This window comes from Pleurodeles waltl, chromosome 3_1 (genome assembly GCF_031143425.1).
Source record: "Pleurodeles waltl isolate 20211129_DDA chromosome 3_1, aPleWal1.hap1.20221129, whole genome shotgun sequence".
Classification (NCBI taxonomy): Eukaryota; Metazoa; Chordata; class Amphibia; order Caudata; family Salamandridae; genus Pleurodeles; species Pleurodeles waltl.
The window spans coordinates 313,594,044-313,620,903 of NC_090440.1; the positions used below are offsets into that span (position 1 = coordinate 313,594,044).

The 26,860-nt window shown below is 39.6% G+C and overlaps 1 protein-coding gene across 4 annotated transcripts in view; it reads left to right on the forward strand.

Moving 5' to 3' along the window:
• Nucleotides 1-26,860, forward strand: part of MYO5A (myosin VA) — a 571,522-nt gene that overhangs the window by 459,213 nt on the left and 85,449 nt on the right. Inside the window, exons 29-34 of one of the 4 annotated variants that reach the window (XM_069222454.1) lie at nucleotides 3,017-3,117; nucleotides 9,809-9,889; nucleotides 12,890-13,088; nucleotides 16,094-16,168; nucleotides 22,871-22,964; nucleotides 24,755-24,901. In XM_069222454.1, coding sequence (XP_069078555.1) covers nucleotides 3,017-3,117; nucleotides 9,809-9,889; nucleotides 12,890-13,088; nucleotides 16,094-16,168; nucleotides 22,871-22,964; nucleotides 24,755-24,901 — 697 coding nt within the window. The remainder of the gene's footprint in view (nucleotides 1-3,016; nucleotides 3,118-9,808; nucleotides 9,890-12,889; nucleotides 13,089-16,093; nucleotides 16,169-22,870; nucleotides 22,965-24,754; nucleotides 24,902-26,860) is intronic. The other 3 variants (XM_069222456.1, XM_069222457.1, XM_069222458.1) reach the window with 3 other exon arrangements.

Sequence of the window (26,860 nt, forward strand, 5' to 3'; positions counted from 1 at the left end):
GGGAAATGCCCTATGATTAATAAAAATCCTTTTACCTCAGCCTCGAGGTTACTCAATCCATTTCCTGAGGTTTTTGCATCTAAGGACATACGTTGCGTAAGTTCTAGTGGCCTAAACATACTGGATCAGATTTAAACTGTGTGTTAATTAAAGCTATTTGTGGGCCTCCTTTACATCTACTTTTCTAATTAACCAAATATTCAGATTTATGCATTTTTATGTTCTGCCTGTCAAAGGAAACAACTGAACGTTAAAAGTATTCACCAAGAAAGGATACTGCCATCTGTTTTTCTAACATTACATATGCGTAGTCTTACATAGTGTAAGACATGCATGGTGATGGTTAGTGCAGTTGAAAAACGTTAAGATTTACTATTTTGTTTCTTTCTACTTGAAATGCTTTGTGAATTAGGCATAACTTACTGTGGCACAAAATGAAGACCTTTTCAACTACAGAACGGCCTAAAGTAGAGCTTGGGGTGGTGTTCAAGGTCCCCATGCTTGCCCTGGCGGTACTAAACAGAAAACAACATACATGAGACTTTCTGCTCTAAATAGGGTACGACCTGATGTAGCAACAGAGGGGTTTCTGGCATTGGGGTGCCTGCCATCAGAAACATGATAGTCCATCCGACTGTAAATAGAACAGGTGGTCTTTCATTTTGTGGCAAAATCCCCTATTCATCAAACTCTAAATAAGGCCTAAAGTCATATATTAATGAGACCTGTCATTTTACTGTTATTGGTGAAACTGTGAAGAGAATCTTCCATTTGATGCAGCAAAATCTGAACCATCACATGTATAATAAATTTAAGATCTTTGCTTTATATGAGCATAATTGTTTGTTACGCAATGATTATCTGGGTATTTTTAGGAAGAACCAACTAAATTAAAACTGTATTTTTTATCTTTCTTCCCTGTTCTCTAATAAATATATTCCAGGATGACAAGGTAAAAGTTAGTTTTTCACTTTGTTTCAGTTATTTGTGAGATTTCAGTTTTATCATTTTCCTGTAGCGTATATGGTAAATGTTGTGGTAAAGATTAAGGGGGTTATTCCAACTTTGGAGGAAGTGGTAATCCGTCCCAAAAGTGACGGTAAAGTGACGGATATACCACCAGCCGTATTACGAGTCCATTATATCCTATGGAACTCGTAATACGGCTGGTGGTAAATCCGTCACATTTGGGACGGATTACCACCTCCTCCAAAGTTGGAATAACCCCCTAAGTATTTAAAAACCTTTGACCATTTTTTTCTGTTTGTGGTTAGGGAAACAGATGACGTTTCAAAGAAAAGCAAATTCATTTCTAGCATCTCTCTGTTGGTTTAAAATGTATAATCTCATTTGTGATTAAGCAGCATTTAATTTGCAAGAACTTTGCTTAGTCAAATCATGGTTGGAAATGGCTCCAGGCAGAACACGTGGAAGGGTGAATTCACGAAGCAGATGTGTATTTTTGTTTTGGCAAACTCTGCATCATAATTGCTTTAGGTGATTTGGTGATAAACATATTCTTTTTGTTGCCTCGTTGAGCGTACAGCTATGAGACTAGACAAGCCAAAGGATCTGCAGTATGCTTATTAGTGAACCCTATTTGTAGTTAAAGGACAGGCTTCCCATCATTCAATGTGCAGTGTAGCAGACATTTTACCTGAAAGTTTCCCAAGATAGTCTTGTCATTTCTAATCGTCCATATAAAATCATGAGTTCATATGTCCTTATAACTTTCCATGCTTTTTTAGTCAGTTTTATGTCTGCACATTTAAAGATTTGAATGGCTGAGCTTACAAGCAGATATTCAAGGGAGTGTCTGTCTCCCTCATTCACAAACGTTTCTTGATCTGTGTTGTTCTTTAAAAATATTGCTTTTCATTAACTATTTCCACCTTTATTTTTCTACAAGAAAATGTACATGTTTGCCATGTACAGGGTAAGGACCAGGCCAGGGTGCTGACAGTGTGGGACTCGATTTTAAAGCTCAGCATAACTTGGGGTGGTTTTTATGGTACAGCAAGGAGCCACTGTTGATCCAGAAGTGCATTTACAGAAACTGGGGCTGCCAATACTGCGACCTGGAGGCTACAAGCGCCAAAGATAGGCCAGTGAAATCCAGTCCTACAATTTGTTAGTGCAGTTAGTGCCAGCACTCTGAAGTGACTAAAATGAATTGCCAGCCCTACAGCTGCATAGAAATAAAAAATAAATGAAAACAAGAATTACTTGGAACTGTGAGAAGAGCTACTCATGTTCAATGAAAATCACCCGAGCTCCTATTATTATTAGAGTTGCAGTGCTGACCACATCAGACACAATTACATTCGGGACCAGCATATGCAAGATTACCAGCATTGATCACCTCAGTGAATCAGGCACGGTTGCCAGCAATAATGTAAAAATGTCTTGTCAGTGTAGAGTGCCTCTGCTTGGGTAATACAGAACAGCCAGAGTTGCAATGCCCCTGCCACCAAGTTTATAATATTAGTAATAAGTATCATCAGTGCTGTATGATTTACACAAAAGTTAGCCCTAAATATATTTTGGAAAATTAGACATTTTCTCCAGGCATCAGTTAAGGAGTTCTAAACACACACGCATTTTAGTCTCCAATACACGCTTTTTGATTTTGTCATACATAGAATAATTTAAACATACAAAAACTTGTAATTTAGTAGGTTTGATTTCAGATAAAAGAGCTACATCTAGGTAGCTGGAGAGTTACCAGTAAGTAGCTCACACGCTACTCCTCAGTTAGTAAGGCAATATAAGCATAACAGGTGACTTGTTATGCATTGTACTCTATTTTGATTGGTTGACAGTATGATTAATCAAAATGAAGCAGTGGTAAGAAGCATTAGTTAACAGTTCAGACCGACCTCCATCAGCATCATCACAATTCAGCTTTGTGTAATGCAACTTTGATAAATCTACTTTTTTGAACTGCAGTTTTTTGATAAATGGCAACAAAAATGTTTGTAATTGGAGGCTAACTCAGCTGACTCATTTCTTGCAGGATACCATGACCGACTCTGCTGTCCTCTTTAAGGATGTGCAGAAGATGAAGGACAAAGACGAGATCGCACAGGCCTACATTGGGCTGAAGGAAACCATCAGGTGTGTGTTTTCTCTTACACTAATATAGTTATAGGGAAAGTGCATTTTAGAAACTTTCTATTGGCAAGTGAGGATGTAAACCTAACAAAGTGTGTGTTTTCTTCTTGGCCTCACGGGAAGTGAACGCTGTATCTGTTTGTCTCCATTCAACCGCTGTGTTACTATGTCGTCTGTTATGATTTCCCATTTTGACCTTTGAAAAACGGATATCTCTAATGATTTGTGCTGCAGCATTTCTCTCAAGCCCTCCTATCTCTAGTCAAGGTTCTTAAGTGCTTTCCACTTGGTGTAGTATGTAGTTAGTCTAGTGTAACGTGTGGATAAGAAAATGGTATTGGTTGCATTATCATCCATTGTTGTTGACTTTTGTTGGCATGCATAGGGCCCAATGTGTATTCCAAACTGGTTATGTGTTATTCTGAACATTTTTATTGATAGTTCATTCTACGTTATGTTGAGTACAATTAGAGACCATCGGTGCTTCTCTGTTGAAATATATTGTTGTCGGAATGCAGAAGAAGTTTTTCTGTTGTACTTTTTACATTACGACTATTTTTATCATGGGGAAGGTTTGCTTGAGTTAGAGATTTGAATAAGCCAATACTCCTTCACTATCTAATCTGAAATTACCAACAGTAGAACTGTCAAGTGGGTCTGTGCTATATGTGACACCTTCATTTAGTCGTAGCATTGACGCCAATCAGGGCTGATGTTAGTATTGACAGTACACTGTCTAACAATTGTTGTAGGCACCTGTCTAATGACCTCCTTCTCCACTGATTTTCTCACTAGATTCCCTCACTATTGCCATCTAACGGCTTTCCTCATGCCTCCATAGCCCCTCTCATGTTGAATTATTTTCATAGCCCTACTTTTCCCATTGTATGGTGCAGTGGCGGCCCGTCCTTTAGGGCGGAGGGGCCACCCCCCCCCCCACCTGTTGCCCCTCATGAAGAGTGTCTGTCAGGCTGAACAAAGGCCAGCCTGACAGACACTCTTCATTTTCAGCTCACAGCCAGGAGTGAGCCATGCGTGATTTGCGCAGACTCCTGGCTGCCTGAGCTGAACTTTGCTGGGCTGAGGAGGTCACAGCTCCAATGGGCGTGACCTCCTCGGCTCAGCAAAGGTGCCTTGAGGCCCTCCCCTGGGTGACGAGGAAAGCGTCACCCACTGATACTCGCCCTGGGCGCTTCAGGTTTAAGCCCTGAAGCGCCTAGGGCGAGTGTCAATTAGTGACACTTCGTCACAGAGTGGGGTGGGGTCAGTAGTCTCACTGACCCCATCCCACTCTGTGACAAGGCTGGGACTGCTGCCTTCCCTCATTGGCTGACCTAAGGTCAGCCAATGAGGGAAGGCAGCAGTCCCAACCCTCCTGGGACCTGGAGGCTGAAGGTAAGTGTGTGTGTGTATGTGTGTGATGTTTTAAATTGAATGTTTGGTGCACGCTTGCATGTTTGAGTGTTATGAGTGTTGTTAATGGAGGTGCGTGCGTGTGTGTTAAAGAATGAGTGTGTGTGATCTTTTAAAATGAATGTTTGGTACGTGCGTGCATGTTTGAATGGTATGAGTGTTGTTAATGGATGTGCATGCGTACCTGTGTGTGAAAGAATGAGTGTGTGTGTGTGTGTGTGTGTGCTTCCCGCCGCCCCCTCCCTCCTAAAGCTGCCGGCCGCCACTGGTATGGTGTCAGAGTATTTTACATCACACACATATCATGCAGAGACAATGAATCATAAAAGTGTATAAAACAATGTATAGGAAATGTTACATAAAACAATAAGAGCTACAAGGTGTAAGAATCACATAACAATATAATCAAAAGAGTGGTTGATCTGTAAAAATATAAACTCAGTAATTAAAGCGTAACACAGTGGTTGGGGCTGCCTCCACTCTTAGGAATGTATTTCTATCCGAATTAACCATTTTTAGCAACCTTACATTAATGAAATATTGAGGAAAAAACAATAAGGTTCTAAACTTATACCCTGCATTTTTATGCCAGATCATAGCTCATTGTGCTATATTAGAAGGATTTTTACTTATGAACTGCGAGTACCAAAAGGATCCCTGTGACAAAAGCAGTAAGCTATCTACATAAAATCACAAATCTGTAATGTGCACGTTACAGTTGTGCTTTGCAGCAGGCACATTCTCTATTCTGCTTTCTGATGAGTGAAAAGTGTGACTAGACAAAACACAGTGCGCATCAGCAAGTACATTAATTAGAAGAGTTAATCTTGACATTATTATTATCGTCTGAAAATGTCTAGGTGCACAAATATCTCTGCAGAAGGTTTTTTTTCTCCCTAAGATATGTTAAAATCAGGGATGGCTCCTCCATAAGGGCAGCCAACAGCGGCAGCTGCAAACCTTCTCCCCAAAACCGATCATAAACTGTGTTTATGATTATTTTTTGGGGAAAAGGGTGGGGCCACGGGGGTGACGTGCACTGGGGGGAGTGCAGAGCATTCCCCCTCAGAGCGCATCTGTGTTTGGCCGGCGGTCTCAAGCCGGTCAAAAACACATGCACACAGGGCTCTCCAGCCTAGCAACACAGTTCCTGGGCTGGAGAAGAACCTGCACAGGCTCCCAGTCGGCCTGGGAGCACCTTGGCTGGACTTTCCCAGCCCATCCTGACTCTGCTTTAAGTAGTGTCAGGATTGGCAGCAGGGCAGCCTGGGAGCCTGTGCCTGCAGTCGTCGAGGGACAGAGAGTACGGCGCACGGCGGAGGAGGTACGTGTTTGTTTTTTTAATTATTATTATGTTTTTATTCAGTTTAATTCTCCTCACCCCCCACCCCCAAAAAAAGTGCGCCCGCCCCTTCGGTTAAGCACAAGGCACAACTGGTTAAAATGCAATGCCCTCCAAGCATTGTGCCCAGTGTGGCGACACTGGTCTCACTGCTGGAAAGGGGGTAGGGTAGAAAAGCCCAGCGCATTGCTTTTAAGTAAAGGGCTGGATTAGTTGAAGGTGTGGCATCTCACATTGGGTCACTTGACAACATTGCAAGCTTTTTTTATTTTAGTTCCTTCTGTGATGGTTGAGTTGATTGCCACTTTGAGTAACTGGACTATTCACCGTAATAGTATGATGTTTTTTGTAATGTCATTCATTTACCTTGGTTGATGAAGCTCTGCGCCTCTCAAATTTCACATATTTTTGTGGCTATGTTTCTTTGTGTAATATACAGACTGTTGTATCCTGATCATGTATTGTTAATCTATCTGTCTCATTCACGTCTTTAAAAATGTTTTACACAGATGCCCATATTTTGAAGAAATCACTTTATCTGTCTGTAAATCTCATAAAGACATTTAGTGAGTGTTCAGTCTCTTGATGCAGAATAAAATCTGTTGTAGATGGAGGTAGAAGAAGTGGATGAAGTCAGATATTTGCTTTCACTGTAGCCGAAAGTAAGCCTACATTTTGTAAAACACTATAAGATGATTGTACGTCACATGATATGCGATTTTCTACCATCACACATGGCCTGTGTTAGTGGATTCAACTTCACTGTAATGAGAGAAATTAATCATCAGTCAATTAAGGATTTTTAATTGGGCGTCACATTGAATAATCTTTTATACTTGCAGCCTAATGTGTTCATGAAATATTTCGATGAATCCGTTAAACTGTCTTTATTGTTCTACATTTTTGTTTCATTGTTAGATGGTTATTTTCTATTTGTTTTGTTTTTTTAGACTTATTCATGTACCCAGAGTAGTTGGCATTTTCCATTGTTTAGTGCTTGTCTGGCTAAATTAAACCTCTTATTAATTGCCTCCCTGTAGAAAAGATGGAAGAGCAGCAAGATCCATGTATTGCGTTCTCAGTAAATTATTTCAAAGACATGTTGAAAATTACAGAAGTTACAATTGCTGTAGGTTCCCACGTTACGATCAAAGTTGCACGGAAGTTCTGGTTTACAATTTAAATGTAATGGGGAGACCTCAAATGGATAGCGGACGTGTGCGAATAACCACACTGTCAATGCACAATAGCACAAAAATTTCCCAATCTTGAGATATATTTTTAATTAGTAAGTGACTGTACATTTAATGATTCGTAGCATCGGTACATGATGCTTATCAACTTCTGAATGCTGAATTTGGAACCAAAGGAAAAACCAAATAGAAGAACTTTAAGAACATAGACATATAAAGGGAACAACCAGTATATTTAGTCTTATACGAATCAAAACCCAGGACTCTGTTTGCTATTGGTCTGATAGAATGGGACTTTAACCACTGTTCGAGAATATACTCTTCTCTGTACACGTAAAAGCAGCTCAGTAGAATCAGGCATAAGTAACTCTGTTGTGTACGGACATATAACCTATGTTTTATAAAACTCTGCTCTGGGGAGTTCCTAAATTTCATTCTCTTTTTCCATGCTGCCTTATTATAAGGGCTAGGTTCTCTTTCTCTAGGGAGAACAGTAAAGAAGTCTTAATGAAAAGTTAAGCGTAGTCTTTAGTCTCCTGAAAATATTTTGTGCTTGGAAGCACTGTTGTGTTCTTATAACTTAGCCACTGAGACAAGTGAATAGTGTTTCAATTGTCACAGAAACAAATCTAGAACTTCATTTTAATAGATGTAGACAAAATGGGGTTTCCTTTAAAAATGTTGAGGAAGGAGGCTCATCAATTGGTTCTACTTTGCCATTACAGGCTGCTTCCCTCTCACTAGAGAGACAGGGTGTGCTGGATTGAGGTACTGAATGTAAAAACAAAATCTTGCATAATCCTGGAGGGCTAGTAGAGGGACCCAAATGTGAGCTGAGCGAGACCAAGGGCAATATGAAAGTTGGAATAGCCAAGCCTGCTCTATCTGAAGTAAAGAGACCTTCCAAAAATGAAGCTCTAAGTTCCTTCTAGATTTATAGCGAGTTTAGAGAAGTCAGCCTTGTGAAAACAGCGACACAGACACGTGTCAAATTTAGGGGCCATTGTTCACCTGATTAGAATGTAACTTCAGAATTAGGTTGGCTGTGATCCTGACTACAGAATCCGGATTTCTGTCTGCAAATCATGCTTGTGACTGCAAAAGGTGAACAGTCTGCACTTATAACTGAAGGCATACTGACAGATATGTCTGCATTATTGTAGATGGTGAAGAGTGGTGGTGGTCGTTCGAACTAGAATGAATATCCATAAATGTTTAAACTTATAGTTATCCACAGTTTGCAGCTCATTTTTCATCCTGGCAAGACAGGCATGTTTCCTTCTGTAAAAAGGAGTAAATGCCTTTCTATGGAGGGAAAGGATAGGCTACATCGTGAGTGAAGAGCAGGTTTTCCATGAAGAAAATTAACATTACCTTGTATACTTGGAAATCTGCCATTTTCTTAGATTATGATTTTGATGTCTACTCACAATAACAAAAATGCATACACGTAAACAAATAATAATCTTCACGATGTGCTTTATTATTCATGAATAAGGCTCAACATGTTTAATATCCAAAGTCTCTTATCAGCGTATATTTGGTGTTGGGTGCCTATCTCCATGATTGTTTACAATCTGGTATAATTGTTTGATAATATGGGTGTCAGAATCTTATTACATCATTGTTCCTTCCTGTACAGCTTTTGAAAATTCTCATCCCATTTTCAGGGGGAGCACCCCAAAAACTGTTGTACTTCATAAATAAGCAAAATATGAAAGCTATAAGTTTAAAATGCACTTTAGGATCATATTTCTTCAAAGTGGAAATGTGCAGTTAGTCATTTCCTTGAGGGGAAATGGGCGTAGATGGGGAGTACTCCTACGAATATATTTCAATTCAGGCAGGAGTTTTTTTTTTATCATTCCCTTTATTCTACACTGGCTGGAGGAGGTACGTCTATAGCAGGCCATATTGCCATGTAGAAAAAGGCATTCCTTGTCTTCACTCTTTAAGGCAGTACCACTACTGAGTGCAAGGAATCATATATGATGTAAGAGTAAGAATAATGGTACACTCTCTGTTTATATTTAATTGTATTTATATAGTGTTTACTATCCACGACGAATATATTCCACTCATTGGTAATCCTTGCTGCTGATCAATCAGCCGGTTCACTAGCCCACTTTACAGTGCTAGCTCCAGTGAGAATCTTGATGTCCTAATTGTCGTATTCATCAAGATGGAAGGAAAATGTTAAGGTCTACTACTTAAACATTGCTTTAAACCTAAATTGAAGCAGATATTCTCTGCAACACACCCCCTTCATATCTTCCCTCACAATTCATTACAAACGTCTTATTAGTGCAAATAAGGTTTGCTTTTGTGATTGCTACGTACTGTGGCAATCACTGTGGACAGACTTATGGGTAAAGGATTGGCCATTTGAGGTGGCTTTGTAAGTCTTGAATATTTTTTTAAAGTATATTTCTTGGAGTTTCGTGATGCTGTTTAAATCAGTTGTGCGTAAAGCAGACTCATTCTCTCTCTAATCCATGTACAAGAACTGGAATTGTTAACAGCCCTGCAATTGTGTTTGGAAAATACAATGGCAGATTGTATGAATGGAATGTGATATAGGCAGCACACAGCATAAATGGTCAGTGTTGAGAATTGAATGCAGTTAAACGTATTGGTCAGATTTGCTCAATACATAATCATTGTGCTTTTCAGGACATTAACATGTCGATTAACCATCATAAATCCGTTTAACATATTAACGTTTTTTTTAAACTTTTCTCTAAAGATCACTTCCTCAGGACTACGAAATGCTGAATGAGGATGGAGAGCTATGGCTGGTTTATGAAGGGTTAAAACAGTCCAACAGGTTACCAGATATTCTGAGTGGGGTTTTACCAGTTTGCATTGTCTTACTAACCAATGCTTTGCTGTCCACTTGCTTCGGCCATATTTAAAGGCTACAGATCATTTTGTGTAAAGTCAAACACAGAACTTAAGTTGCCTATGCTTCTCGTAGGTTTTGCTTCATGCACTTATAACGAATTTCAGTCAAGACAAATATAAATTTCCAAGGCAAAGGAAAGAAGAGCTGAGAAACTCGAGCTATTAGCCATTCACAGACTGATCACGTTGCTTTAGGGTGATGATTTTGTATCACAATAGGGGCAGTTTTTATGTGGAACACTACTTTGCCATCTAGTAAGGAATTCTGTCCCTGAAAAAAAGCTTGGGTCTTGATGTATTCTGTTCGGACAGATTCTGAGTGTCTTAAAATCATCTATTACATTACCACCACTTTCATCAGATCAATTGACAGTGATTGTACCTTGATTTCAATAAATGTGCCCACCATCAAATATACTAAGGGGGTCATTATGACTTTGGTGGATGGAAAAGGCTGTCCGGCGAAGTCCAGACCGGGCAGGTTGCCGCCAGTGCAGCTGCCTTCCCGCGGGCTCCCATTATGAGTTTCCCGTTGGGCAAGTGAGCACAAACAGAGTTTCCGCCCGTGGACCCAGCTGGAAACGGCCTACAGCATTGACGCCAGCTCATAATAGAGACGGCGGCAATGTCGTAGTGCGTAAGGTGCACCAGCACCTGTCCCGATGTTCACTGTCTTCAAAGCAGACCGTGAACATTGCGATGGGACTGTCCAGGGGGGCCCTACATTGCCCATGCCAAGTGCATGGGCAGTGCAGGAGCCCGCCTCCGCCAGCCATTTCATGGTAGTGTCACTGCCATGAAACCGCTGGCAGAGAAGGGACTCGTAATCCCCAGGGCAGCTCTGCTTGCACTGCTGCCCTGTCGGATTAGGACCGCCAGCACTGCCACAACGTCCTGTGGCAGTGGATTGGCTGTGCTGGCAGTCCGACCACCGCCCTACTGTGGCGGTCGGACTGCCACATTGCCAGCAGCCCGACTGCCACCACTACCCCGGAGGCCTTAAGTCCACCAGGTTCGTAATGAGGCCCTAAGTGTCTGATACCTACGTTCCTATTTAATCTAATATGTACTTTAATGAAATTTGCTATAGTATGTTTTATGTTGTTGTAATCTCTGTAAATAGTTTTGTGTGAGATGCCATGGTTTCAATTGAAAATAATGGGAAAAGGATTTTCTTTATTATTGGTGCTACTTAGTGGAACTTTGCCCCTGAATCTAGTGGCTAATTAGAGCCATGTGAGATTTTGTACAGCTATTTTAAGTTGACAGTTCCCTGCGTAAGCTACATTTAAGATAGCACAATGATGAAGTATCAAAACTACGTATGAAGTGAAGTGAATTAATACTTAATAAATAATAATTACAATATAATGAAATGTATGAATTCAAAGTTTTCATATTGAATGACTTTGAATGCTCATTTTTTTAATCACATTTGTTTTTGTCTTTTAATTTATAAAGAAACATTCCAATAGTTTTTCATGCCCCTCTGTTTTCCCTGTTTTGGTGGTATCATACCAGATATCTATCATTAGAGGAAATTATTGCTCTTTGTGATATTTTCACCACGTACATAGTGAAGTAAGCCTAAAGGGGCAAACTGTGTTATCTGAAATGAGGAGTCAACACTTAAAATGTAAAATAAATATTTTTAGCTTACAGTGTACCATAATTTGCTCTGATTTCTATTGGTCTCTGGTGTGCATAACTGTTTTAAGTCTACAGCTTGTCTTTTGTTTATTGTGATAAACATATAAGGCCACCTAGAAATAGGGTTAGAGCCATGAGCAAAGTGTTCCAGGTGGCTGTGGAGAACAGTAGCCTATTGGAGAGCAATTGTCAGAGACTTGGCCCTGCCCAAGGCAGGAGCTATGAGTAAAGAGCTTTCAGTCAGTAGCCTTTAGTCCATACGGCATCTCCAGATACTGTGGCGAGCCCATAATGTCATTGTGTGGCAGAGCGCATGGTCAGAGTAAGCACAGCGTTGTCCATTGTGGTCAGGACATGCCCACTGAGGTTTGAAACTTTTCCCAGGTTAAGCAAATAATTGCCGCCACTCATCCAGCAGCAGATGATTCTTAACAAAGTGATGACCAGGAGGACAAACAGTGCAGTTCAAATGTTGCTTACTAATACATCTACTCTTGCCTGGCGCTTGCACAAACTAAAAATAACCTTCCTTTATCTGCCTGCTGAAGACTAACTTTAATTGTATGTTTTATGGGTGACGGAAAGGACAGACCGTCTGCTATGCACTTTTGCTCCTTATGCCAGTGCTGAACTGAATGGCAATAGCCCATGCTAAGGCACATGGGTGAAGTGAATGATTGCATTTGTAATGGTTATTAGATAGGCCTCTGCATATTTTAACCCAGAAGGTGTGTCTATATATATATATATATATATATATATATATATATATATATATATATATATATATATATATATATATATATTACAATGGCACTTTTCTTGTTGATGTGATTGTCATAGCCATTATAATGGATATTGCCCTTAATTGTGTTATGAGTTGGCTTAAAGGCAGTGTCCCCCTCTTGGACTTTTAGAATATTCTGTTAAATAATTTCCAGTGGTGGGCCCATAAATTCGTTTTTGGGTGCCATTACAGTCTTTAAGTAAATTATTGCCTATTTATGCTTCATAGATGGGTTTTTGTATTGTAAAGTGTGCAAAGCTGCAGATATGAAATGGCTTATAGAACCAGGAAGGGTGAATAAATACCTTTAGATCTAAACATGGTTTCATTTTGCCCACTGCTAAACCGGCAGGCATGGGTTTAAACAACATTTGACGCTGATATGGTGATGGCTAATGCTTTTTTAGGGAAAATATGTGGCTAATCTTTACTTAGCAAGATCTTTTCAACCACTAGAATAAACTATCTCTCTGATCCATTTCATAGACTGTTGGAGTCTCAACTTCAAGCCCAGAGAAAGAGCAATGAAAATGAGGTGGAAGCTCTGCGTGGAGAAATCCAGAGTCTGAAGGAAGAGAACAATCGCCAGCAGCAGCTCTTGGCTCAAAATCTGCAGCTTCCACCTGAAGCCCGCATAGAAGCAAGTCTGCAGCATGAGATAACCAGGTTGACCAATGAGAACTTGGTAAGCATTCTATTTGAGCCGACAGCAACACGGTGCAGCACTGCCATACCTTATGGCCTACAGCTTTTGATTTACACTCTTACTGCTCACATTACTCACACGACAAAACACTACATTTTAAACATACTTGTGTAAGAGATAGGAAATATTTGATAACAAAGGGTAGTTATTGATTTGAGTTCAATTTAATTTTGTTGACACTTTATATTTACTTAATATACTTTTTAAAATGTCAAAAGTGCAACTTAAAGCTATATAATAAAATAAAGCTTTGCCAAAATTGAACAGGTTTAATGTAAGTGTCATGTGCTATATGTTTAAAGGAGCAGATGGACTGTGCCCCGAGTCGGAGATTTTTAAGGAATAATCTTAATATAATATTTTTGCATGTTTACTGCAATAACTGTTAGATATTTTGTCATTCGTACTTTTCATTATGAGTAAGTGACAAAAATAAGGGAGAAAAGTAGTAATTGGTCTTGATGATCAGTTTTACCAGAAATTCAATTCAGTTGATACACTCAGGGCCTTGGCGGAGGAGATTACTCCATCATAAACGTGACAGATATTCCACCTGCAGTATTACAAGTTCCATTATATCCTATGGAACTTGTAATATGGTGGAAGGAATATCCTTCACTTTTGTGACGGAGTGATATCCTCCACCAAAGCCGCAATCAGGCCCTTAATAATCTTTATAATCCATGCAGATATTTCCCTTAAAGGAGACTGAGGCACATTGTCATGTAGTCTTCCACTTACTAAGAATCCATCTGCGGAAAATATCTTTTTGTCTTTGGTTTTGTTGGAATGTACATTTTATACACCTGTGGAACTCTTAACTGCAATAATCTTAAAATCAATGTGTTGACCACCAATTCACGAATTTGGGTAATAGAGTACATTCTTACCATTTCATTAGGAAAGACTTGACCCACCTCTAAAGCAGATGGAGCTTTACTTTAACAATGAGCTCTTTAGTCAGTATTAATCTTTTAGGTAGTACGATGTGTAGGCTATAAATTATTATCATTATTAATATTATTGTTATTATAATATAGCATTTGTGAAGCGCACTGTGATGAGACTAGTAACCTGGCACTGAAGCAAAGTTGTTTAAGCGACAAGTAAAAACTATTACTATGTTGGGAACAACCATGTCTTATAGGCTTTCCTGAATTTCAGGAAATCTGTGCACTCTCAGAGTGGCCGGGAGCTTATTCCACACTTGAACAGCTTTAATAGAGAAGGCTCGGCCCCCTTGTAGATTTTTCCGAAACCTGGGTACCCGCATGAAATTTGCACTGTTAGACTGCAGGAGCCTCTTCAGAACTTATCTTTTCAGTCTGTGTTGCAGCAATACAGGGTCCTTTTCCTGAAAGGCCCTAAACACAATGCACATAGACTTGAAAAGAATCCTCTGTTCAACGGAAAGCCAATATAAATGATTAAAGATGTGTGAAATTGCATAATTATTTTCTGTTCAATTTCACACACAATTATGCAAATCATACAAATCTGCCAATAGTTTGCAGGGCATTTGTAGAAGAGGGCATACCTCGTGTAAATATGTCATGCAAGAAACCAGGAAGAAAGAGGTTTGAGCAGAAAATGCCTCATGTTGATGCATTTTCTTCTGAAATAGTCTCCCCCAGGAAAGAAAAAGACACGTTGGGGGTCATTACGAGTTTGGTGGACGGTTTTTACAGTCTGCCGAATTTCCGACAGGGAGGTTGCTGCCACACAAGCTACCTCCCCACCGGCCCCATTGAGATCTTCCTGCTAGGCTGGCCAGCTTAGCGGGAAACAGGCTACAGCATTGTCACGTAATCGAGCTGCCGTCAATGCTGTAGCACGCAGGGTGCACCAGCACCGTCACAATGTTCACGAACATTGCAATGGTGCTGGCCAAGGGAGCCCTGCACTGCCCACGCCAAGTGCGTGGGCAGGGCAGGGGCCCCCCTTGGGCCTCCTGCACCCGTTCTCTGCTAGAATTGTGAGGGCCGTGGTAGCGCCATGAAACCGCTGGCGGAAAAGGGGCTTGTAATCCCCAGGGTAGCGCTGCTTGCAGGGCTGCATTGGCGGCTTAGGACCGCCACCTACCGCAACACCACTGGGATCTCTGTTCCTGGCAGACCGGCGGCCCAACCACCAGGGTTGTAATGTAGCATCTAGTGTCCGCCAGACGTGTAATGACCCCCATAGTATTGAGTAATGTGATAAAACTGTGAATTTCTCAAATTTCATAGAATTAAATTAGCTCTATTCTGAAGCACTTGTTGCATCAACATTGTTTTCTGGTTAATTTATTTATTTTTAGGAAAACCCCTGAATTAGTTTAGAGTTCTATAAGTGGTCATCAGTGCCAAGAATGTGGAACTACATGTCTCTATATATTGTTACCTGGTTTAAGAACTGGTTAAATAAAAGTAATGTGGACCACAGCCTACATATTTCCCTGTAATAAAAAATGTGAAACTAATGTAGAATAAGATAAACATCAAATTGAAAGCCTTTTTCAGTTCTGATAGTATTTGAATTTGCTTTATATCAAAGGACAGGATGTGTGCGATGCATGCACTGGGCAAAGTTCTGTATTTTATTATTATTCCTCATGTTTTCCTTTCAGTTCTTCCCTCTAGTGAGTGGTCCTGGCCTCTCATGCCAGAGATTTATCAGTGTTGCTGAAGGTGAAAAAAGAGATTTAGCTCAATCCCTTAACCAAATGGGCAATGTTCGGTTGTAATTTGTCTCTAATATATTACATATAGGTTGGTCTTGTTAAAAAATCCATCATACATAGCCCCTTGCTGTTTCCAAGTCATTGTAATGTTACCTTATCACATGTTTGTAAGGAAGTAACTTATAACTGGCATACAAATGTTTGTATGCCAGCCATAAGTTAAGCACTGTTGTCTTTTTTTATGTATGATACATATTAGTCACTATCGTGATTACTAAGCATCCATATGGGATAAAAGAAACCACTGTGCCTATTTTTTCAGTTTTTTGAGGAGTTATATGCAGATGATCCCATGAAGTATCAGTCCTACCGGATTTCCCTTTACAGACGGATTATTGTATGTAGATCAAATGGTTTGTCTCTGTTGCAATGTTCTTTGTTTTCGTCCTGCAGAACTAACACAAGAGCAGTCCTTCAGCCCACTTACCCTTGAGGAAGTGTATTTATGAGGGTTTGATGGTGGTTATTTCTTTCCACAGCTTTTAGACTGCAAACACAGTGTTTTTTGTTCTCACAGCATGCCATTTAAGTGCATATTTTCACTAATCAAAATTTTACAGTATGATGGACACAAAGCTCTATTTTGACAATGGGATGGGAATTAAAATGGTTCGCTAAGCACAGCATTGCTTGCAAACTTAATTTTTTTGCCAAAAATGGTAATACATAGCCTTTTTGTTGTTATGTGTTTGTAAGGAAATAAAGTCTTAAGTCTGTGCAATGTGTAACCCTTTCTTGCATGTTAAGCTACCTTCTATTACATAACCAAACGCATTGGTGTCCCCTCCAATTAGGCAACTAACTATCAAATTATATCTCTGTTTTCTCATTCTCTTACTGGATCCTGTTGTTCTAGTACTTCTGCATGTATTGCTGTCTATTGTTAGTCAAAAGACACCTAACCCTCACCTTCGCCAGTACTGACAGAATGTTTTTCCTCTAACATAGCACACAAAACATAGATTCAAATGCTCATTACAGGTGTATTTTGCAAAGAACCTACTTGCACAAGCAGGATCATTGTTAAAGGATAGTTTGCTTTATGGTCATTTTATAGTTAACCAGTGTGTCCCAATGCCTTGTTTATTGTTATAGAGTTCCATATACCAGCCCAAAAAATGCAAGTGAGTAGTTTACCTCCAGTTCAGTAGTGAATATATAAGATAATGGTATAATAATAGTCATTCAGTGGCTCAACAACAATTTCAACATTTTGACCACAGTGTGCACATGTATCCTACAGGTAATTTTAAGAGAGCATAAATATATGTAAGTGACAGCAACCTTTCTCCCCCCTTAAATGAGAGGTTTTCACTTGCATTTGCATTGGTGATAAAAGGGAAATTTAGAAACACTAGTTAAAGTGAAAGAGCAATAAATTAATAAAGTGTATTTAAAATCCAATAATTTGATTCAGCATAATGTTACATTATCTGTTAAAAGCAAACAAGAATACAAAGAAAATTAGAAAAAGTGTTGCGAAATGATAAAATACCACTTAGTTCTCACATCAACTGAAATGTTTTCATTAATTATAATGTGATCAAAAATACACTTTTATTTCAAACCAAGACAGCGTAACTCACCATGCTCCTAGTAAAAGTTGGCTATTATCGACATTTATGATAGCACTAATCCCTTTTCATCGTTACCCATATTCTGTGTAAACCTTCTAGAGTTCTAGACACTCTGTGAAGCCCAGCCACATGTTATAAGGATAACCAGAATGTTTTGGCAATGTTCAATGTTGATTAAATATTGGAAGGAGATAGGAAGTATTCTGAAGGTAATTTTTGATGTAAACTTAAGAATAAACCTTCTTACGGTGGTGTTTGGGGCCTGTGAGCTGGGTATAAATTATCAGAAAATGTCAGTACAACAGGAACACTTGTTGTTTGTACTAATGCTTTTGGCCAGACGGGAAATATGTCGTAAATGGGTGGATCCTCTGCCCCCCCTTGTTCAGGATTGGCAAACATCTGTAAATCGACTGTGCAAAATGGAACAACGAGGTCCTCTTACTAGAAGAGATAATTTTGGGGTGGATTGGGAAAATGTTTATCAGTAGCTTATAAGTGTGGAGTAGTTTCAGTTATATAATTTGTGTTTTGTAGTTTCTTTGTTTGGTCTCCTCCTCCTGAAATTTAAGTCCAATGATTAGAACTCCCCTCACCTTATTGGGTGTTGCTTTGGTTATGATCAGGTCTCGAAGAAAACAGTAAGACTTGGTCGATGGCAGTCGATTGGGAAAAGTGCAATAAGTAGAACAGGTGGGGCGGCCCAGCGGTGTTGCGGACCGCACACCTGGAGTCATACCAATATTGCCTCGGCCATTGCCTTTTTCCTCTTAACCAAAGCGTGGGTGGTGAAATGAGGACAAAAAAAAAAAAAAAGGATAACCAGAGTGTGCACATATACTAACCATTTCATTTAACTAGCATAATCCTTGCAGTGCTTGTACAACACTTTGGGCCTCATTATGATTTAGGTGGACAGAAAAGCATGTCCACCAAAATTCCGACGGGAAGGTTGCTGCCATTACGAGTTTCCCTCTGGGTCAGCAGGCAGAACCTCAGTTTTTACCCGCTAGCCCAGTGGGAAACGGCCTACACCATTGTCTCCGTCTGTACTACGTAGTGTGCACCAGCACCCGTTGCAGTGTTCACTGTCTGCAAAGCAGACAGTGAGCATTGCCACGGTGCTGGCCAGGGGGGCACCTGCACTGACCATGCCAAGTGCAGGGGCAGAGCAGGGACACCCATGTGGCCCTCTGCACCTCTTCGGTATTACCGCCAGTAAATCACTGGCTGAGAAGGGGGTCATAATCCCCTGGATTAGGGCCGCCAGGATGACTAATCCTGGTGGTGCTGGTGGTTCGACCACGGCACGACGGCCATGGTCATAATGTGATACTCAGACTGTCCGAAAGCCATCTCAAGTCTGGCGGTCAGTAGAGCGCCAGACTCATAATGAGGCACTATGTGTTCCCACTGAAATAAACAACATTTACTGTTGCATTTTCGCTGGGGTGAAAGCCACCTCTATGATAGACTGTTCCCACTATTGTAGCACCTATAAGATAATGTAAAAGATGTTTCCTCGTTTTGGTCTATAATCAAGGAATGAAAAACAATTTATAATGTGTTCTGACACTTTCCCATTGTTTCCATATCAACTGTTCTCTTTTAACCACTTCGCTGCCAGGCCTTTTCCCCCTCCTGTGCCGAGCCTTTTTTTGGCTATTTGGGGCAGTTCGCGCTTAGGCCCTCATAACCATTTGTTCACATAAGGTACCCATGCCAAATTTGCGTCCTTTTTTCCAACATCCTAGGGATTCTAGAGGTACCCAGACTTTGTGGGTGTTCCCCTGAAGGAAACCAAGAAATTAGCCAAAATACAGTGAAAATTTTGTTTTTTTACAAAAAATGGGAAAAAAGGGCTGCAGAAGGCAGCTCGTGGTTTTTGTCCTTGAAAATGGCACCAGCAAAAAGGGTTTGCGGTGGCAAGATCACCATCTTCCCAGCTTTCAGGAACAGGCAGACTTGAATTGGAAAACGCAATTTTTCAATACAATTTTGACATTTTACTGGGACATACCCCATTTTTACAATTTTTTGTGCTTTCAGCCTCCTTCCAGTTAGTGACCAAAATGGGTGAGAAACCTATGCTGGATCCCAGACAGCTAAACATTTCTGAAAAGTAGACAGAATTCTGAATTCAGCAAGGGGTCATTTGTGTAGATACTACAAGTATTTCCTACAGAAAATAACAGCGGAAATAAAAAAATATTGAAATTGAGGTAAAAAAACAGCCATTTGTCTCCACGTTTTACTCTGTAACTTTTTCCTGCGATGTCAGATTTTTTAAAGCAATATACCGTTACGTCAGCTGGACTCTTCTGGTTGCGGGAATATATAGGGCATGTAGGTTCATAAAGAACTCTAGGTACCCAGAGCCAATAAATGAGCTGCACCTTGCAATGGGTTTTTATTCTATACCGGGTATACAGCAATTCATTTGCTGAAATATAAAAAGTGAAAAATAGGTATCAAGAAAACCTTTGTATTTCCAAAATGGCCACAAGATAAGGTGTTGAGAAGCAGTGGTTATTTTCACATCTCTGAATTCCTGGGGGCCTATACTAGCATGTGAATTACAGGGCATTTCTCAAATAGAAGTCTTTTTTACACACTGCCATACATTTGGAAGGAAAAAATGTAGAGAAAGACAAGGGGCAATAACACTTGTTTTGCTATTCTGTGTTCCCCCAAGTCTCCTGATAAAAATGGTACCTCACTTGTGTGGGTAGGCCTAGCGCCCACAAAAGGAAATGGCTCAAAACACAACGTGGACACATCACATTTTTTCACAGAAAACAGAGGTGTTTTTTGCAAAGTGCCTACCTGTGGATTTTTGCCTTTAGCTCAGTCGGCACCTGGGGGAACCTTGCAAACCAGCGCATTTTTGAAAACTAGACACCTAGGGGAATCCAAGATGGGGTAACCTGTGGGGATTTGACCAGGTTCTGTTACCCAGAATCCTTTGCAAACCTCAAAATTTGACCAAAAAAACACTTTTTCCTCTCATTTCAGTGACAGAAAGTTCTGGAATCTGAGAGGAGCTACAAAAATTTCCTTCCACCCAGCGTTCCCCCAAGTCTCCCGATAAAAATGGTAACTCACTTGTGTGGGTAGGCCTAGCGTCCAAGAAAGGAAATGGCCCAAAACACAAAGTGGACACATCACATTTTTTCACAGAAAACAGAGGTGTTTTTTGCAAAGTGCATACCTGTGGATTTTGGTCTCTAGCTCAGCCCGGGGGGCAGAAAAGGCCTAAAATAAATTTACCCCCCCAACTCCACCCCGGGGAGCGACCCTTGCCTATGGGATCACCCCCCCCCCGTGTGACATTGGCGCAAAAAAAAAGATCACTGGTGCCTAGTTGTTTCTGTCCTCCTTGGGGGCAGATTGACCTAAAATCGGCCGATCTGAAATGGTCTAAATACAATTTGCCCCCCAGGGGAGCGACCCTTGCCTAATGGGTCGCTCCCCATCTCTAAAAAAAAAAAAAAAAAAGAATTCACCCTGGCGCCTAGAGGTTTATGCCCCCCCCCCCCCCCCCCCCCCGGGGGCAGATCGGCCTAATAACAATAGGCCGATCTGCCCCCGGGGGGGGCAGAAATGGCCTAAAATAAATTTCCCCCCCCCTCCAACCCCCCCGCGGAGAGCAACCCTTGCCTACGGGGTCGCTCCCCTTGCGTGACGGCGCAAAAAAAAAAGATCCCTGGTGCCTAGATTGACCTAAAATCAGCCGATCTGCCCCCATAGCGGGCAGAAATGGCCTAAATACAATTTGCCCCTCCAGGGGAGCGACCCTTGCCTAAGGGGTCGCTCCCCATCTGTAAAACAACAACAACAAAAAAAACCCGGAGCACTGTGCCTCAGGACGTAACCATTACATCCTGGGCACAGAAGGGGTTAATCACTCATACTCATAAACATTGTTTGGCTATCTTATATAAACACTCTTAAAGATTCCTGATAATAAGTTGTCCCTATTGCCTGTGATTTGAGTGTGTGCACTGCTATGGCTAGTGTAATTGTGGATAAATTACATTTGATTACTGTTTTATTAACTATATGATTATAAAAAAGACAGCTTCATAGTTTTAAGATTATATATGGGTTTTAAGTATCATATTTGTATTCAAGGATTACAGAGGCAGACATAATTATGTAAAAGTTATCAGATTTTATTCATGATGTTCTGAAAAAGGGTTGAAACTGAAATAAATGTTACGTTTATTTTGGAGTTTTAAATTAGCTTGGCTAATTTGCTTGGGATTCAAAACGTACTAAATTGTTTTAGTGTTGCACAGTTAAATCATATAGATTTTTACTACATTTTGAATGATTATAGAATTTTAATAGCTGTTTTATACACATTGGAGTGGATTTTAAAAAATCATAAGCGTTTTTTATTCATATACATAGCAGGAGTGTTCTGTTAAAAAGTCCTAAAATATTTATAGAGGAAAAGGTGCGATTGTTTGTTCAAAAGATTTTTCAGAAGTTCAAAATAAGTGTTCAAGTATTTTAACATGGTAAATCACAATTTATGTTACAGAACTCATGTTTTATTAGCCAATGGTTGATTTTATTGAACAAGTCCAATATTTCTGAAACTCCAAATCAACTTTTTCTCTCTGTTAAATTACTGCTAAATTACTTAGAAACAATCCAAATAGTTCCAACACCACTAGAAAGGTAGAATCATATTATAGTTTTAAATTGCCATTTGCAATCATAATACAAATCTTTTAAGATCTTTAAACTCAGTTTTCTAATGTTATAGTTTACCTTACCAACTTTATCATTAATAAAACATCTAAAATACTTATTTAGGAGTGTTTAGCAAACCACTACAAATTATTTGCCAACCACATCTTTGCAATTTAATGAACAGATGAAGTAGTTATATTTTGACTGTTTCTTTCCTAAACTTTCCATTCTAAATCACCTAAACGTTAGGGTATATATTTCGTAAAAAGTTCCCTTTTCAAGGGAAAATCTCCCAAACACTTCCCATTATTATTGTGGCATAGTTTCATCCCACTTCCACCACTTGATTACCCATGCTGCACAAGAAATTGTTTCTTTTTTCAGCTTTCTTCTAACAAATGCATGCATCAGGAATTTGCCTAAAATGTTTACACCTTCTCAATTAATTTGTGTTGTCTTAACTAATTTTAACCCGCTCCCCATATTCCTGTACAGTTGTTCTCACACTCTGAAATTATTCACATTCTTGGAATGTGCTAAAATAAGCACTGTCTCCATCATGCTGGTTATGATATAATATTTGTAAAGATTGTGTTGCTTTAATAACTGGCATAATTCAAGCATAGAAATTGTCAGCACAAGATGCACCTCACTGCAGCTTTTGTCACTAGCTCACAACTAACCATGACTTTGTGTCTCCAGCCCGCCAGATGATGCTTGGTTTTGCCTTGAATAATAAATCTCATTATGATTTACAGGACCTCATGGAGCAACTTGAAAAACAGGACAAAACAATCAGGAAACTGAAAAAACAGTTGAAGGTATTTGCCAAGAAGATTGGTGAACTAGAAGGTATGCCTTGTTTTCGCACATTTCTCATTTGGTTGCTAAGTGACTTGACTGTAACAAAGTTAAAGCAGGAAACATGTAGATATCAATTAAAAGGCACATTTAGGACAAAGGAGAAATCATATTTATTTCTCTTAACTTTTTTCTCAGTGATAAATTCTAGAAGAGAGGTAAACATTTAAGAACTACTAAATGAATACCTCAGACCAAATGAGTTGTTTTGCATTCCTAAACTAACAAACTGCAGTAATTAAATGCTTATTCAAATACTTTTTATTTGCAAGACAAGTGTACAGTAACACTTTCTAATACTGAAAGTGAACACCAGCAGCATAGAACAAACATATGTGATCTGCATGTTTTGAAAATGTAACAATCGGGCATGTACACACTGTATATTGTTTGTACTTATTGTTGCAGGGTATCCTGTCATTGTAGCAGCAGCTCATAACCAACATATTAAAGTCAAACTTTAACAGTAATTCTCCATGAGCTGAGCTTAAGGTATCAAGAATGTAGGCCCCAACAGGTCAAAAGGTGAATACGCTATACATAAAACACTACAAGGACAAAGTGATCCTATAAGTTTGAACTAATGCTTTTGACAACTCGCTGTACCTTATACGGCTTAGCTAATACTTTTGGATGCCATTTACAAGTCTTTTTTGTCACTACTGAGAAGGCTTTATCTCGTTTAGTGAGTGTTCATTTTTTTAGAACCTTGAGTATAGACTAATGTGAGAAATGCCTGCTACTATCAGGCCTGTGCCACTGGAGATTGAGGGAGGAAGGAGAATGTATTTTGTCCAATTAATTCTGAACCCTGCCTAGTGATGACACATTTAAATGTGAGAGAGAAGCCTGTCCATTGATAGCTCTTGGTTAGCAACATAGATAAGCATATCATCTGCACACAAATATCAGGTTGTCCTATCTTAATTCCTTTGTCATTGCATTTACGTGTTACCAGCCAATGGTTCCAGTTGAAGAGCAAAGCACAGTAGGGAGAAGAGGGCACCCTTATCTGGTACCTATTGTCTACCTGCATAACAGTTGAATCGAGAGAGAAATTCATGACTGCTTGCCATTCTTACAAATACTGTTAAAATGAATCAAGTGACAAACAAATGGCTGATTCATCAAGTATACGCCAGGCATCAATTTCGGCACCTCAGGTTAAGCCCTGTGAAGGTTGGCAAAAACCTATATTTGTCAGGGTTGAGAGTAACCAGGCCAAAACAAGGCTTTTTCAAAGACAAATATTAATAATTCCTGTTGTCTAAGTCTTGGTTTGGTCTCCTAATACACTTACACTTTTTTTTGGTCGTACTGAAGCAGCCTACAAGTAGAACATTTTGATTTGCAGCTCTCCAATAATTAAATAAATTACCTGATATAACAGAGAAAGAAGGCAAACTCCTATGTACGGTTCAATGCACATGACCAGTGACAAGTTATAGTCTGAACAGATAAGGTTAATCCTAAATTACAGGTGGCGGAAGGTATTAATGGAGACAGAATTAGACCTTCCTACTATATATCCATGAAAGTTTCACATTTCCTTCCAGTATAGACCGACTTCTGCTGTAATAAATGTTTTATGATTTCTCCTGTTTTCAATACTTTTTAATCTTATTTTTTTTATTCATTTGTTTTTTTGCTAACAAATTAAATTATATGATATCTCCCTAATTCAGTCTTTTGTGATTTTCCTGTATTTGACATGAAGAAATACTGGCCTGTGTGCTCACCATTTTTAATATACTGATTTGCAATTGTTTTCTTTGTGTTAGTGGGTCAGATTGAAAACATATCTCCCGGGCAGATCATCGATGAACCCATTCGACCAGTTAGCATTCCAAGAAAAGAAAAGGACTTCCAGGGAATGCTGGAGTATAAGAAGGACGATGAGCCAAAACTAATCAAAAATCTTATCTTAGGCAAGTGTCTGATTGAATGCTTTGGATTGTGTATCTGATGAAGCATATACTTTTAGTATAGAAACATTTGTGTAAGAATGCAGGCAACATTTTCACATTGATGTTAAAGAAATTGAATTGTCTGTTTTTTTAAAGTTCAGTGTTGAAATAATTTATAACATTATAATGCATGTAATTCAGCACCAAGTTGTTTCATAGTTGTTATTTTATTTTATAAGACTATAGAACAAACCAAGCCATACCACATTGGTTCACTTACTAATGAAACATAATTGCTGTAGAAAATAGAAGTCACTGTAATAAATTCAAATTTAAAACAATGCTCAGTCAATTTTGTGTGTAACACACAATCTCATCGTCCGATTGTTTAAGTTGCTTAAAGTGTGGGTAAACACATACCTTCTCAGAAGTGTTCCTAAAACAATTAAGATATGCCTCCTTTTATGTACTATTAAACACGTACTAATTTATTAGTTTCCAGGTTGTATGGTCACACTAGGTAACCAACAATTCAGACATTGTCGTTTTTACAAGTGTTTAGTTCTCATTCTCATTTTTACAAGGGTTTAGTACTAGAATACAAGAGGCTAAGGCTACACTGCATTGCTGGTAGTCTAATTGTAGTTTCTACATTGGTAAGTTAACAGAATGTAATTGTTGTTTTTGCAGGATTCCTTCAACTACATATATTTTCTGCACTTGCAGGGTTTCTGTCTCTCACACAAACACACATTCACTCTCTGTCACTCATTCTCTCTCTCTCCCTTTTTCTCACATATTGGTAAATATGATGGCATAACCATATATAGACAACATATATAAATACTTGTAAAATACCTCAGCAATAACAGACAAAATTCCCTTGCAAATTACTCTCACCTGTACCTGTGAAACATTTTTAGTTGCCCACCTTCTTTGCAGTCACCCTCAACTGAAAAAGAGAGACACTTGCACTACTACGATTGTTTATTAGCATCTGTCATCAAAACCATTTTTTGGTATCCTAGAAAAACTGGGAGGGGATAACATGTTGCCTTTATTCTCCGTTGCATTCCATCCTTCATCAACATGGTCTTTCAACCACCGTTGGAGCTGCAGAGAGCCCATAGAATCAAATTGAGAAACATCAGAGCTATGGATTCCCTGGATTGATAATTGTCTGTTTTTTATGGCACCAACAAGCTAGAGGAGTGATCCAAAGGGGATAAAAAGCAAAGGCTTTTCTTTTTGGAGGACCATAAAATGCATGTGAACCAAGACTTTTCCTAGGAAACTATTCACAAGTGGAAGCATTTCCTCCCACTGCTACCTATAAGGAAACACCTCAACCTCTGAAATGGCCTACCAGATCCCACTCAAATGCTGATCAATAAAGACAACCAAATGAAAGAATTGGACAACACCTGCCTTCCGGGGAAGTTCCTTGATTCTTTGGACTTAGAAGACATAAAGACGGCTCATTCCTCAGATCAGCGGTAATTGGAGACCAACAAGAGAATGGGCATGCAAGATGATTCAGCCTAGCAGGAGATGGGTAGACTTGCAGTTACTGAGAACTGGTCCCATGGCCCGAACCACAAGAGCAAGGATGAGCGCCCACCCACAAGAGACAAGTCATCGTGCCCACTACTGAAAGAATATATGACAGTTGTCACAGTGTCTTGGCATGGACACAAAAGCTGGTTTATAGTCTCTTTTTCCTACTGGACTGGGTCATGGCGTGCTGATAAGGGCTCCATGCTGAGGTAGCTGAGGGGGTCATAGTGTGCATAATATTTGATGAAGATTGTGTTCATCCCTGTTGCCGGCAGTGGCAGGACAGTTGGCACCTATATCACTTTTATCTTCACGAATAGGTGAATTGTGAGGGCGGGTGGAAGATGACAAGAATTGTATGTTCGATGGCATCTGTCGCTGTAGATACGCATGTTCTGCAATAGCTCGCCATCTGGTGTTGGG